Genomic DNA, 16,767 nt, shown 5'->3' on the forward strand with positions numbered 1-16,767 from the left:
TTCGGCTGTCACTTTCTGGCTTTGTCCTCACATGGCAGAAAAGGAAAATGAACTCTGCGATTTCTTATTTGGACACTATAGTCTCATTCATGAGGTCTCTGTCCTCATGACTAATAATTACCTTCCAAAAGTCCCATCTCCTAATAACATCATATTGGAGGTTGGGTTTTTGACATGTGAATTTCTAGGGAGACAAAAGCATTCAGTCCATTGCAGTACCTAAGTTCAAGTAGCAGTTCAGTAAATGTGTTTAAATTGAATAGATTTAAATCTGATTCTTTCTGAGGAAGTGGCATTTAAAGAAAGACACCAATCAAACCACATCAGTCTTGTAAACACACTGGAGAAGAGTTTTCCAAGCAGAGGGAATAGCAAGTACAAAGACCCTGAGGTACAAAGTTGCTTGGTTATATTTAAGGAACAGCCAGGAAGTCAGTATGTTTGTAGCTAAGTGAACAGAAAACAAAGGATCAGATCATCTAGTGTTACTGTCACTCATTTTTAAAAAGTCAATTCCCAAGAGCACATGAACAACAGTGTTAGAAATAATAATGATTTATTGAATGACTCTTATATAACAGACACTGAAATACAATCTCATCTAATCCTTATGTTAATTCTACAGAATAGGTATTATCTCAATTTTACACCAAGAGGAAAATTTAAAAAACAAATATTAAGTAACATGCTTTACAAAATAAGTGGCAGAAACAAGATTTAATTCAGGTGTGTGTGTTTGCAAAAGTTTGGCTTTTCCTACTATTACCACAGATTCTCATTTGAAAGATTATAAAAGAGAAAAGGATTCACCCATGCATGCAATCAACAAGTAATTATGTTGCATTGCTAGGTGACAGGTATTATAGAAATTATATTAAAATGGAATGTAGCATTTTTTAATTTTTTTTATTTAGGCAGAAGTGGACACATATCTTTATTTATTTTTATGTGGTGCTGAGGATTGAACCTAGTGCCTCACACATGCTAGGCGAGCGCTATACCTCTGAGCCACAACCCCAGCCCCCAGAATGTAGCACTTTAAAAGTTTGTATGTGAGCTAGGTATACACACCTGTAGTTCTGCTACTTGGGAGGTAAGGAAGGGGGATCTCTTGAGCCCATGAGTTGAAGACCAACCTGAGCAACTTGGTGAGATCCTGTCTTAACAAGAGAAAACAAAGTTTTCATATGATTATATTCTTATCAATCATTTGTTTCTAAAACTTTACAGATAGATGGACTATAAGGCAATTGCCCAACAAACTGCTCAAGAAGTTTTAAGTTACAATCAAGATACATCCGGCTGGAAAGTGGTTAAAATTTCAGTAAGAAAAGTTAAATATATTTCAAGAATTTGTTTTTTGAGAATTTACTATAAAAATATTTTTATATATTTTTCTTTTATGAAGCAGAAAAATATTTTTTTTCTATAATTGACAATTTATTTCTGGATTTTTATTCCCCTTTGAGAAAAAGATAACTGTTTCCAGTAAGGCATCTAGAAAATTCCTCGGAAATCTGTGAGTACACGCTCCTATTTGCATTCATTTTTTTAAATTCAATGACATTATTTTATCTGGAACTTAATTCTGCTTCATTAACTACAACATTATATGATAATAATCAAGAAACATTATTTAGTCAATAGGCTGAAATGTAGTATTAATATAATAAACCAATTACATACCATCTCATCTTTATCTTTACACCTGAAGATAATCACACAAAAACATAAATAAATAATTTTGAACTGGGTGTGTAGCTCAGCGGTCAAGCACTTGCCTGGCATGTACAAGGCCTTGTGTTCAGTTCCTAGTACCACCAAAAAAAAAAAAATCCCTTCTAGTGAATAATTCATGAATATAGGAAATTTGCACTTCAAGAAATAATTGCTATAAAAGCACATTGGTATTTTTTAGCTAGCAGTAGTATTTTATGGTCTTCTAAACTCTTCACCTTTCCTTTTAAATGAACCATAAAAAGTAGTTTTCTTCCTCATTTTATTTCTCTTGCCGATACATGCAATTTTTTTTCTAGAGGTTGCTTTTAAGGAATTATTTGAGGATCCTACTACTTCATATGCAAGCACATTAAGGGAAATTGTGCTGACATTTTCTAACTTCTTTAGAGTTATTCACTTATTGCTTATGATATCACATCAGTTTCTTAAGATCATCATGTATTGTTGAGAAGACCAAATTTTATTGAATTCCTTTTCATTTAGAATCCACTCCTTTGAACTGCTTACTAAAATGTATCTTGTACATCTAATTTTCTACTATTGGACAAAGCTGGTATGATTTTTCCCATTCATTTTTAACAGTTATGAGAAAAATACTGCCTTCCTGTTATCTAAATAATTAGTGACTAAAGTGGCACTTTTAGAAACAATGATGCAAGGAATGAGTACAGTCAAGTCTAGACCCTCCAAGGAAATAAATTTTGGATCATGTGACTTTTTATTACCTTTCAGACAAAACCAATGTAGGCAGAAACCTATGCATCAAAGAAACCTTGAAAGTTGTTCATTTAGTCTACAAATATGTCTGGAGTATTTATTTAAACAAGGTCCTATATATAATGCCTAGATCCTGTCAAATAGCCTCCCTTAGACTGTTTCAAAGCTTTATTGAAACTTTTTATCAGAGATATTTTACTGTTGCAAAACTAAACAATTAGAACTTTTTATACTCACATTTTGAATGGAATTTATGTGCATTTTTTACCAGTTATATATTGATGCACAAATTACACTATAATTTAGTATCTTAGATATTTTTCCAGGCACAGCTTAGCCTGATTCCTCTATATCAGAGAGTTTCTCAAAAGTGTCCCTAAGATGTCAGCTGGGGCCTAGGGCTCACTTGAAGGTTCAGTTAAGGGAAGCTCTATTTTCAAGCTCATTCACATAGTATCACAAATTCAGTTCCTTATGGGCTTGTTAGACTGAGGGCCTCAGTTCCTTGATGGTTCTTGGCTAGAACCTTCTTTGTTATTTGATCTCTGGGCCTCTCCATAGAACTATTAAGATATGACAGGTTGGGCTGTGGCTGAGGCTCAGTGGTAGAGCACTTGCCTAGCATGTGTGAGACACTGGGTTTGATTCTCAGTATCACATATAAATAAATAAATATCCATCAACAACTTAAAAAAAAAAAAGACATGACAGGTTACTTACCTCAGAGTGAGGGATCTAGGAGAGAGCAAGAAATAGAAAGAGCAAACAAGATAAAAGCCAACTTAATCCACAACCTAATCTTAGAAGTTACATCCCATCACATTTGCAATATTAAGTGAATTACCACATACAGTCCTGACTCAAAATGGAGGGGATTACTCAGGGTGTCAATATCAGGAGGTGGGGTTTATTGGGGGGGGGGCGGTTAGAGGCTGCTTACTGCACAGTGGATTTGTCAAACCCTTCTTTAATTATATTTCAAAACTAAAATTAATAAAAAGTACATGAAACTTAATTTTGCATGCACGTTTTTCAATCACAGCCCACTGATTCTTCTAAATTTTCTATGGTTGTGTCCAGAAAGAGTATGATTGGTGCAGTTTATACTTGTTGATATATATATATATATATATATATATTTTTTTTTTATTAGTTATGGCATATATTTAGGTGCTAACAAAGAAAATCAAGTTGGGCATATTGGCCAGGTTTTATGCCTCATTTGAAAGTTTACATTACCCAGAGGAGAGCAAGAAAATGAGACTACCACCAATCAAGGGGAACTTACATTTTTCCATTGCTTCACATCTTCACAGTTTAAAAGAACTGCAAATAATCAAAGTAAGAAACATGTACATTTGAATTTAGAATGAGTAACCAGACATAAACATTATATACCTATGATATATATACTGTTGTCCAATATGGTTTGCCAAACTAGAGTTCTGGGAGAAATGTAAACTGTCAAAATGCACTGCAGGGTAAAAATGATTTGCAGGGTCAAATAAATTTTCAAAACACTCCATACAGTCTCTTCTTGGAGATTCACTCTTTTAAGATTTAAAGAAGTCTTAAAGTAAGACACCTACTTAACATTAATTCATACTTTTTCAAAAATAAAAAAACTTTGTTGATCTGAAGGAAGGAACATTTACATGAAGGAATTTGAGAATAGCTCACAGAAAAAATTAGAAACCAACAATTTTTATTTATTTTATTTTATTTTATGGGGATTGAATCTAGGGGAACTCTACCAGTGAACTTCATCCCCAGCCTTTTTATTTATTTTTTTATTTTTTGGTACTAGGGATTAAACCCAGGGGCACTTAACCACTGTGTTGTCCCATCCCCAGCACTTTTTTTATTTTTATTTTAAGACATGGTCTTATTAAATTGCTTATTACACTCTTGCCAAATTGCTGAGGTTGGCTTTGAACTTGTGGTCTTCCTGCCTTACCCTCCCCAGCCACTGGGATTACAGGCATATGCTACCATGCCTGGCTTTTTTCTTTTCTTTTTCTTTAAGACAGAGTCTCACTAAATTGCCCAGGCTGGCCTCAAACTTGCAATCCTTCTGCCTCAGCATCTAATTCTCTGGGATTTCAGGCCTATGCCACCAAGCCTGGCTTCAACTAAAATTTTAGAGAAAAATTCACATACAGAGAAGTAGTCTAATGAATTCCTTGCTTACCAAAGTATAAAAGCAAAGGCTCAGAGTAATCATGTTTTACAAATATAACAACTATTTTCTATAGTAATAGTATTATTTTTTACCTCACTTCCTGAAGAAATTTAAATTTTTAAAAGTTTAGAAGTTTGATTTTTCTTAAACTTATTCCCTTGCTTTGAAAAGAAAGACAAAGGGAGAAAGTGTGACCCACACTGTTCTGACTTTATTTTCATCTGTCAATCTTCTGTTAATATTGAGCTTGAATTCAGTTTTTTCACACTGTCTTAATTTCATTGGTATACAGCCAAACATACATGAAGGTTTATTTTCCCATGTTGTTGATGGTAAGCTTGAATTTACTCTCAGAACAGTATTAGTTCCTTTAGGCCAGTGGTTGACAAACAACTGCAAGTAGAATACATCTGGAATGCTGCCTATTTCTGCACAGCCTTAAAACTAAGAATGGCTTTTATATTTTTCACATGGATGAAACAAAATCAAAACAAGAATGTTTCCTTACATGTGAAAATTAATGAAATTCAAAACTCAAAATCTATGAAGCTTAATTAAAGCACAGCCATATCCATTCATTATGTTATCTATGGATGCTTTACCTCTACACTACACTTTACCTCTACACTAGTTGAATGTGACCTGCAAAGCTCATTATTTACCATCCAGACCTCTACTGAAGAGCCTACTGACCCTGCTCTAGACCATATTACGTTCTTAAATGTCAGGACTCCAGATGCAATGGCGCCTGCCTGTGATCCCAGTGGCTTGTGATGCAGAAGCAGGAGGATCCTGAGTTCAAAGCCAGCTTCAGCAACTCACCAAGGCCCTGTCTCTAAATAAAATATTTTAAAAGGGCTGGGGATGTGTGGCTCAGTGATTCAGTGGGCCCCTGGGTTCAATCCCCAGTACCAAAATTAATAAATAAATAATAAAAATCAGAGCCGTGAGTTACAAACCACACAAATTTCTCATCAATGATCATTGGCTTATGATAAAAACAGCAGGTAAATGTTAGTGGAAAGACTTCAGAAAACCATAAATAAAAGCAACCCTTTAAAAAAGATAATCATTAAAATATTGCAAACAAAATTAGTAGAAAAATTAACTTGGAAATACAATTATTGCAGTACACGTTTAAATAAGCATTGCTACTTCCAGTTGGATGTTAGTGTACTAAATTGCTGACACAAGTTGAAAATTTGTAATTCAAGGCTGAAACCTGAAATATTCCAAATGTAAAACTTCATGAGCACAAAACATGATACCATGAGTGGGTAACTTCATACCATGAAGCTTTGTTCATTCACAAAATTATTCAAAATATTGTGTTACATTATATTCAACACCTGTGATCCTAGTGACTTGGAAGACTGAGGCAGGAAGCTCCAAGTTCAAAGCCAGCCTAGGCAACTTAGTGAGGCCTTATGTCAAAATAAAATAAAAAGGGCAGGGGATGCAGCTTTGTGGTGGGGCACTTACTAACATGTGTGAGGCCTTAGGTTTAATCCCCAGTAACAACACACACACACAAATCACCTTCAGGAGTATGTGTATAAGGTATATATGAAATGTAAATGAATTCTGTGTTTCAACTAGGTTTCCCCCAAGATATCTTATTATGTATATGCAGGTACTCCAAAATCTGAAAAAAATCCAAAATCTTAGTTGCAAGTATTTCAGATAAGGTAATACTCAACGTATATTACCTTCAGGTTTTTTATTCCTTAAATTTGCCTGTCTTCAAATTTGATAGCAGCTTATTTTCAGCTTAAACTTAAGTTAAATTTTCTTTATCTTGTTAACTATAGATATCGTGTTGAAGGGATAATTCCAGAATCAACATTTAAACTATCTGATTTTCTCTACCAACCTGGAAACAGGGTTGCATGGGATAAAGCATTGAAAGTATACAATATGATACACAGGATTGATTCGGTAATTTATTTTTTTAATATTAGACTTTTCTGTGTCAATGCATCTTTAGTTTTATATCTTACTGATTTGTTTATTGAAACAATGTATGTAGACATTTAGTATTTATAGATTCAAATGAGTGAAAGTTTTTATAAAATTCTTAAAACTTTTCTCCTTATTAATCAAGAGTTTAATTACAATTAACATCATTCTGTTTGTAAATACATATCACATTTTTAATCTGGCAAAGTCTCTTGTACCTTTTGTTATTAGGGATCTGAACTCTCGGGGATTTACCTCCATGACATAGAAAACAAAAATTAAGCATTCCTGCATGGAAATCAAGACATATTTTAGTAATATTACATTACAAAACAGGAACAATGCAGATACCTGCTATTAGGACTTCCAAACAAACAGCATATGGCACTGAGGACTAAAGATAAAATATAAAGCAAAGAAGTATCATTACATAAAAGGCTGCAGTTTAGAAATACTTTCAAATACATTATCTTAGTTAAATAGATATGAAGAGGGATAATAAAAAGAACAGAAAAACATAGGTGATCACAGTAGAAAGTTGAAGACAGGTGAGAGGAAGAGTGAACGTGAGAGGTGAGTAGTTTAAAAGGGGATGGAAGAAAAGATCAGGAAGGTGAAAATAGAGTGAAAAAGATCAGGAGGGGATGACAGAGAAAGAATGATACATGGTAAACAGCTAGAAACAAGGGGAGACAAGCAATGTAGAGGACTCTTAACATTCATGCAGCACACGACAGATCTCTCACTCATTAAAACTGCTATAAAAGTAAGCACCCAAAATGAAAAACAATTCTTACTGTGATATATTAAAATTTATTCTCCATTTATGTTACTGTTTGTTTTTTTCCCTCTTAAGAATCTTGTTTGGGGGCTTGGGATATACTCAGTTGGTAGAGTACTTGCCTCGCATGCACAAGGCCCTGGTTCAATCCCCAGCAACATAAAATAATAATAATAATAATAGAAGAGAAAAGGGCTGAGGATGTGACTCAATGGCTTAGTGACCCTGGGTTCAATCCCTGGTACCAAAAAAAAAAAAAAAAAAAAAAAGCTTGAAAACAGAAAGATTGATTATGTGATTTGCCCAAGGTTACTGGATTTGCAATTGGTTTCCTAATTCCAAATTCCATGCCCACTCTAGTCAGTATTCCATAGTGTCATAAATAATATCACACCACAAACAAAATTAATTTACCTTCCTATAAGTAATTCTAGTTATCCTTTCCATGAGTGTTTTAATAGTCTGCTAGTCACTTCCTGGGTAGGGAGGAATTCTACCTCTAAGGCTATGGGGATGGCCAAACATATATATTTCCTGACACTGAACAAATGATATAGATAGTGGTTTATTAATCATTAATCACAGACCAAGAAGAAGACACACAATGCCACTCAGGGCAACATGGGAACAGCTTTAAATAGAGGCTGTGGGAGGCAGGCTTTGTAGTGTGAGGAGGATGAGGTGAAGTTCCTGCAGGAAGCTATGATTGAATAATTGAATAATTCTATGGGCCAGCAGGGAAGTTAAATGCTCTAAACAGGAATAAGTGGTAACTGCTGGTCCTTTAAGGAGGGGTATTTGGCTGGGGTGCTTACCTGCAGGAACAGAGTAAGGGAGGAACTTGCAGTGATGCCATTCAGGACCTTCCCAGTTTCCCCAGATGTCAAGGTGGTTCATGATATTGGTCTCTAATTTTAGGCCTTATAGCATGGGTTGGTAAATATAAATTGCTATATTACCTGACCAATATAGAGTAGTAAAAATAATACCAAACTAGGAATCAGAAAACCTGGATTCTAATTCTACAATTGTCTCTTATCCTGTATATGGTTTAATCTGCTAGGCTACAATTTCTGCATCTAAAAATTGAAAGAGTAGACAATCTTAAGTACTCCCTGAATCTTCTACACTCATTATTGTAAATCTCATGCCCCTTCAACACTGAAAATGCAAGCTGATTTGATGATAATGATCTGAAAACTGCAAAGCCTTGCTTTTTCCAAATAGAGATGCAACGTGTGCAATACAGTTCCTTGGGGAACAATACAAATGGTAAATATTAAATAATGTTTGCAATCTTTGTGATTTGATTTGTTGCAGGACACATTTATATGTCATACCATAACACAAAGTTTTGCCATGGGCTCCATTTCCCCCCGAGACTTTATCGACTTAGTATACATCAAGCGCTGCGAAGGGAATATGAACATTATCAGTTGTAAGTTGAAATGTTTTGCTCACATCTTGGAATTACAATGAGTCATTAATAAAACTTTTCCCTTTAATTTGCAGTTAGGAAGAAACTCTTATTTTCAGCTATTTCCTTTAATTTTTTATTTACTCAGTAGGACAAATACATACATGTATCAAGTAGATAAATCATACATTTCACCCAGCTTAGGAGGTGTCATGTATATAATAGTCAATGATTATATCATCTCCTGGACTTTTACAGCATAAACCCTGTAGGACTTCATAGATAGAGGTGCCTATAGACTAAAACTTCAAGATATACATTTTTTAAATCATAGAAGCAAAATTAATTTTTGGATATATAATTTTATACTTCAATTTCTTAGAATGGCCATATATAGTAACTGATTGAAGTAACTATTGAAGAAATTTCCACTAGATGGGTCATTACATAAATGTGCTTTAATTTCTTTTAAAAACTGAAGACCTTGATATATGCTTAGTATCTCCTTTGCAAATATGTCATTCTGTAAAATGTGAATGTGTAACCATTTCCTTGCTTGCATTATTGACTCAAAACATACCAAGTTGTGGTAGACATTAATAACTTATGGTGGAGAGACTTTGGGAGAATAGTGGCAAAGATCCCTGGTTTTCTTTGTAATTGATTTAATTTTACCATTCTTTTCTGAATAGTTTCCTCTACTGTGGGGATAGAGACAATTATGTTTAATTAGCATTTCCCAACAAAGTTTCAGTTACTCTGCCCAGTATGATTGCTGTCACTCAAACCCATTTTGTTCTGTTTTGCAGCAGGCCACTAAGAGCTGATGTTTATCATATTTTTGTCTCATTTTTGAAATGACAGAACATAAAATGTATCAATTACCTACAATAAAAATGCTGTCTTGTCTGAATCTGTTATTTTCTATATTTAGATATCAGACCATTTCTGTTAGTGATCAGATAGAAACTTTTAAAAGCACAGAGGGTAAAACCAACAACTAAAGGTAATCAGTCATTTAGTGCAGAAATCACTTCTGAATTTGCTATAAGAAGTTTCTATTGAATGAATTTTTGATGAATACTTGTGGGTTATTTTCTTAGTGTTTATTTATCTTACTCTGAACCTTGCTTTGAGCTAAATATTTTGCATGCATTTTCATTATTGACAAAACTGAAGTTCACAGAAGTTAAGCAGTTAGGAAATTAAGTTGCATACTAATAAGCAGCTGAACCAGAAATAAAAACCTCTGGTCTGATTTTCCAAAATAAGTGCTGACTACCATACTGTGTACCTCATAAAAAACACATGCATGCCTGTTTGTAGACTTATTTCTTTGAAAACTAAATACAAATATAATCTTCATATTTTAAATAGAGAAAAATATTTTACTGTTACTTCTGTAAGTACCATTAGGCCAATGTAATAGTCTCTGTTAAGATAATTATACAAAAAATGGAAAATTCATTCAACCATATAGGCTTTTAAACCTGTTTCAGATTGTATTTCCCATATAACAGATTGCTTATGTTCAAATCACATAATAAAATTAACCACCTCTGACAAGAACAGGATTTAGTTGTGTAGAATAAACATATATTTAAAAATTTTTTTTTAGTTGTAGTTGGACACAATGCCTTTATTTTATTTATTTTTATGTGGTGCTGAGGATCGAACCCAGTGCCTCACATGTGCTAGACAAGCGCTCTACCGCTGACCCAAAACCCCAGCCCCCAAATAAACATATTTTTTTAAAAAAGATTTTAGAAAGAGTATATATAGCCATAAAGTAAATCATAATTAAATCACTTCTGTCTGCATTTACATACAATTTAGATACTTTTCTGTATAATTACTAGAACAAATTCTACTAATCTTTATACTTTGCAGTTAGCTATAGGGAATTAGCAAAAGAGAGCATTTTTAAACTAGTCACTTTAAACATTTTATTTTTTTAATTAACAAAAAATAATTCAAACCATGACATTAATGGTCTTTTTGCTATTTCTTCTTTTGCTTCAAATATCAGAAAGTAATTTTTATATAAGAAGAACTGTTAAAAGTAATAAAGATAATAGCAGGGATCTGGGGTTGTGGCTCAGTGGGGAGAGCACTTTCCTCCCACATGTAAGACGCTGGGTTCAATCCTTAGCACCACATAAAAATAAAAACAAAATAAAGATATTTTGTTCATCTATAATTAAAAAAATTAAAAATTAAAAACAAAAAGATAACAGCATGTTTAGAAATACTATTGCAAATGTATATGCCTATAAAATTAATGCTAATGTTAATAATTGATAACTAAATTAAAATAAGTGTTATATTTCTAAAATATGCTTCTGGCAATAGTTTTTATCTTTGTGAATTATGTTTAATTTTAATATTTTTTTAATCTCTTAGCTAAAAGTGTGGATTTCCCAGAATATCCTCCATCTTCAAATTATGTCCGAGGTTATAACCATCCTTGTGGCTATGTATGTTCACCTCTGAAAGAGTAAGTGTTACTTGCATTTACGTATTTTAGCAGTTTTTTTTTAGTTCAACTTGTGATTTAGTTCAGTATTCCTGTTCATCAGTAGAAACATGTGCCAGCATATTCTGTTGGGGGCAGGGGATTGTTGGGGCTGGGGTTGTAGCTCAGTGGTAGAGCGCTCACTTAGCTCCTGTGAGGTACTGGGTTTGATCCTTAGCACCGCATAAAAATAATAAAATGAAGGTATTGTGTTCACCTACAACTAAAAAAAATATTTGTTTAAAAAAACTATCCCTAAGTGCCATTTTTAAAATAACTTTTTTTCTACAATTTACAATTTTAATGACAATTATAATGGTTCTGAAATTGCTTATTTCTGGGTGGGAACCTGGATCTAACATCAGTGAGGATTAATATGAAGTCTAAGTATCTGCTTCCTCTACAGTCCTATGCTCCTATTGCAGTCACATACACAAATTTGAAAAAAAAATTCCAACAGCCTAAAACAACTTTTCTAAACCTTATTTTCATCTGAAGTATGATCAGAATGGGCAATTTGCTGTAAAATATAAGTTGAGGTTTATGGGATTAGTCAAATACATACAAACATTCCCCTGTGGTTAAACTTTCCCTGATGTTCTCCATTTCTCCATTACTCACTTCTATAAATTATTAGGGAGTCTTGTGAATTAGAAATAAATTCCCCTGAAATTTACCAGCAATGATTGCTTTATCTTAAAGGAATTTTTTCAAATGGACTGCCTTGCTCCAGCAGACAACCTATACAATGAGACATCCAAATAGGTACCTTCAGATAAGGGAAAAGCTGGAGAAATCAGAGATAGGTTACTGCTGACCGGTGGCCAGCCTAGGGATAAAGAGGTAATATAAAACATGAACTGTATTTTAACATATATCATTTCACAAATTCCTTAAGCTTTAATTTATGCCTAATGATTTCTTATTAAGTAGAAGGTATTGTCACATAAAAATAAGTGTAAAACTTTGTATTCATACAATAAAAGCTAAAATAAAACGAATTGTTAGACCTATGATCCTCAGTGTTTCCTGTACTGAATTGGAGAACTAAAAAACTACTTTTTAACAATAATTGACAAAATCATTGGTATAAATGACAATAAAAATCATGTGTGCTCTTTCCCTCATTTGTTTTAAATGTATGGCCCAGATTTTATTCACCATAGCAGGAGAGAACAAAACAAAGAGTATTACTTTAAATCAGTGAGTTAATCTGTTATCAGCAGGGATTTTATTTGGGAAATTATACATTCTAAAGTGTGCTTCACAGGCAAGCACCCTTCTTGCACCTTGTCACTCTTAACTTTCCACTGCAGAAACCATGGGGCCAAAGCTCTGGGTGGGAACTTGGCCTCCCATCCTGCTGGAGTAGGATATATACAGTCTCATTCACAGATTCAGGGAAAGATACTGATTCTTTTTTTTAATTAAGATTTTTTTAAAAGATTCTTTTTTTACTTTCTCTTTCTATGAAGCCCAGTATTTTGGTCAGCCTACATTTGTGAACAAGGCATGCAGGTCACTTGTAAAACATATCATCAGCAGTAAATTACTTGCTAGTAAATACTGGAAATGCTTCCTTATGTGTATGAATCCACAGTAAATTCAGATAGAGTTTTGAGCGCCATACAAACTGCTAGTAAGTACTTGGCAATCGAGCCATTTCAGGCATTGTAAAAAATAGTCTAAGCTCTGAATAGAGAAGAGTTTGAGAAAACGGACACTCACACATTGGTTAACGCAGCAGTCTTCATATTGCCCAAAAGAATTTTATAAAACTGTATTCCCCCTTGCATGTTTTAAAGTTCACATTCAATTTCTTCATAGGACTAAATTTATGAAAAGGGTATAACTCCCTTAAAAATGTATCTTATGGATTCTAAATACCATAACAACTTGAAACCTACCATTCCCTTATCCATCACAAATGCAACCTATAGCAGTCAGAAATTTTATGTCCTCTTTAACCTCAATTTAAATTAAATTCTTCCCCTCACATAATCACATCCTAATGGAATAGATTTTAGGCTTTGAATTCTTTTTTAATCACCCTATCATAATTTTCTACAAAAATACATAGATTTAAGTTTTTTAATTTGTTTTTATTTCTGTGAACATAGTATACATAAGTTTTTTTAAAAATGCCTTCTTTTTTAAGTTGTTATTATTACACATTAATCAAAATTCTAATTATAACTTTTGTCATACGCTTACTAAGCATAAAGTAAACTTCTATGGAAACAGTTTTTTTATTAAAAAAACTTTGCACTATTTCCAGGCATTGTTATAAACAATTTGCATACATTGACACTTTTTTCATATTTGTCTTTTAGTTGTAGGTGTACACAATACTTTTATTTTATTTTTATGTGGTGCTGAGGATTGAACCCAGTGTTTCACACATGCTAGATGAACGTTGTACCTCTGAGCCACAAACCCAGCCCCACATTGACTCTTTTCTATCCTCAAAGTGTCCACAGAAATATGTCATATTCCTATGCCCAGTTCATAGAAACTAAAGTGGAAACCCAGAGATTAACTTTCTCAAGGTTACACATGGATAATAGTAAAGCTCAGTTTCAAACTAAGACAGACTTCTGCTACCTCATTTTGTTTAACTGTGAATGGATATTACTAATAAGTGAGGCAACTTTCAATACCAAGTCTATTCTTACTTTCATTTTATAAATAAAAAACTGAGAATTAAGAAACCCCTTTCCCCTACCCCTTGCTCTGGTACTGGAGATTGAATCCAGGGGCACTTTACCACAGAGCTACTTTCCCAGGCCTTTTTTTATTTTTTTGAGACAGGGCTTTGCAGGTCCAGGCTGGTCTCCAACTTGTGATTCTTCTGTCTCAGCCTCCCAGGTAACTGGAATTACAGGCATGCCCCACTGTGCCTGGTTTAGAAATGAGAAACTTTATTTACATAAATAAATAGGTTAAGATGAAAAGAATATAAATTACATTCTATGCCTTGAAATCCTTCTGGATCCTATATCATGAATCATATACCTGTCAAAAATATTTTTAATGAGGATATTAGAAAATATTTATTATCCAATCATTAGTCATTCACTTTCTCAACTCACTTCCAATAAATTAATTTTTCATTAGCACCCTGAAGACGTTCACATGCCACAATAAAGTACTAGGGGACTATCCAGGACTTTTCAATGTGGATGACAAACAAGCCTTTGTTCTGTAAAGCAAGGAAAGAGTTATTTTAAACAGGTCATGGGAAACAACAAGCCCACATCTCCATCAAAGACATATTCTGAGATCAAATTAAGTTAAAAATTTGAAATTTTATTCCCTTAAACGTAGTCAAGCTGGATGTGGTGGCACATGCCTATAATCACAGCAACTCAGGAGACTGAGGCAGGAGGATCACATGTTTTGAGTCCAGCCTCAGCAATTTAGTGAGGCCCTAAACAACTTAGCAAGACCCTGTCTTAAACTAAAAACTAAAAATCAAAATTCTAAATTTGATGTGACTCAGGAGTTAAGCACCCTTCAGTTCAATCTCAAGTGCAAAAAAAAAAAAAAAAGTATTCAAATTCTCATACCCCAGTTTGAAGATCTCAGGGTTGAATATAAAATACTAGTGCTCTGCCTAACATGGTGACTCATGCCTGTAACCCTTGCTCCTCAGGACCCTGAGAATGGGAGGTTGCAAGTTCAAGGTCAACTTGAGCAATTTAGGGAGACCTTATCTCAAAATAAAAATGAAAAAGGCTGGGGTGTAAACTCAGTGATCATTCACTTGCTTGATACGTATAAGGCCCTGGGTTCAACGTCCAGCACCACAAACAAAACAAACAATTATAAATACTAGTCTTCTTAGAGGGCAATTTGAAAATAGCTCATCCAAATGTTAAATGATCAACCCAGATATTCTAAGTACTAATAAAAGTGTGACTGGATACATCACAAAGATGTTTTGTTGCAGTTTTATTTATAGTAGAAAAAGTAAGAAAAAACCTAAATGATAGTCTATAAAAGGAGTACTGAGTATAAAATATTATAGATGGCCATAGGAAAAAATTAAACAGATCTATAAGTAAAAATGCAGATGAAAATGCACTATATTCTATTAAGAAGAAAATAAAACTAGTTGCAGAAAAATAAATATGTCTCATTTTTTTAAAAAAACTGTATATATATATATATATATATATATATACACATTTGACAAATGCATATAATTTTTAAATTATGTGCATATTATTTTTAAAAGTCAATAAAATGACAAAAAGGAAAAGATGCCTAAAGCTAAAGATTTTAATATATATTCTGTTGAAGATTTTAATATATTTTCTAAGTACTTAATATTTTTAAGTAAAATTTTTATTTATAAGAATGTAACTATAGGGGCTGGGGTTATGGCTCAGTGGTAGAGTGCATGCCTTGCACGTGTAAGGCACTGGGTTTGATTCTCAGCACCACATAAAATAAAGGTATTGTGTCCATCTACAACTAAAACAATATTTAAAAAAAAGAATATGACTACAAATCACTCTATCATCCCCTCCACCCCACCCCCCACTCCCGCCACTTCTTTCAGTAACTAGCCTATCATAAGCACTATGAAAGGAATCCATGGTGAATAAGACAAGAATCCTGCTTTCCATAAACTGGCAAATTCAGTAGATAAATCTATAAATTATTTATCTTAACTTTTCCTTTGCTTACAGAAACCCAGCATATTCCAAACTAGTGATGTTTGTCCAAACTGACATGAGAGGAAAACTGTCCCCATCAATAATTGAAAAGGCCATGCCTTCTAACTTGGTAAGCTTCGTCCTCAATGCAAAAGATGGAATAAAGTCACACAAAGCCCCATCAGGACGTGGACATCATAATGGTCATTCATCATTCCAAAAGAAGAAATAAGGCCTTTCTGCTATTAAATCAGAGATTTAAGACCATACAAACTGTTAGTAAGTATGGTGAAGGAAAGAACATTGGAATAGGTAAAAATATACTATCCTCCTAAGTGTATTAAATCGTATTTGATGTTGACAAAAGATCAAAGGCAATTCAATGGAGTACAGGTAGCCTTTCAGCAAATGGCATTAGAGTACCTCATATCCTGCGGCTTTGACATGTCCTTACACCATACATAATAATTAACTCAAAACAGAACATGTAAATGCAAAGCATAACACCATAAAACCTTTAGGAAAAAATCTTCATAACCTACATCTAAGCAGAGTTCTTTAACATGAACCAAAAAAAGCAGGATTCATAAAAGGAAAATTTTATCATAAAATTTAAAATGTATACTATGTGAAAGATGCTGTAAACAGAGGATGAAAAGACAAGTGTAGACTGAAAGTATCTGCAAGGATGTGTATCCAAAACATGATATATTTAGATAACGAGAGACAGCTTTAAAACTCAACATTTTAATTAACAATCCAACTAGAAAACAGACCCAACGCCATGGACAT

The 16,767-nt window shown here is 33.5% G+C and overlaps 1 protein-coding gene across 1 annotated transcript; it reads left to right on the top strand.

Moving 5' to 3' along the window:
- The first annotated feature begins 1,234 nt into the window (after positions 1-1,234).
- On the top strand, positions 1,235-16,207 carry Stard6 (StAR related lipid transfer domain containing 6). The gene is made up of 6 exons (XM_026409969.2): positions 1,235-1,324; positions 1,470-1,519; positions 6,451-6,577; positions 8,700-8,817; positions 11,200-11,293; positions 16,009-16,207. The coding sequence occupies exons 1-6, from the start codon at positions 1,235-1,237 to the stop codon at positions 16,205-16,207; spliced, it is 678 nt and encodes a 225-aa protein (XP_026265754.1).
- Positions 16,208-16,767: the final 560 nt, after the last annotated feature.

Source organism: Urocitellus parryii, chromosome 13, assembly GCF_045843805.1.
Source record: "Urocitellus parryii isolate mUroPar1 chromosome 13, mUroPar1.hap1, whole genome shotgun sequence".
NCBI lineage: Eukaryota > Metazoa > Chordata > Mammalia > Rodentia > Sciuridae > Urocitellus > Urocitellus parryii.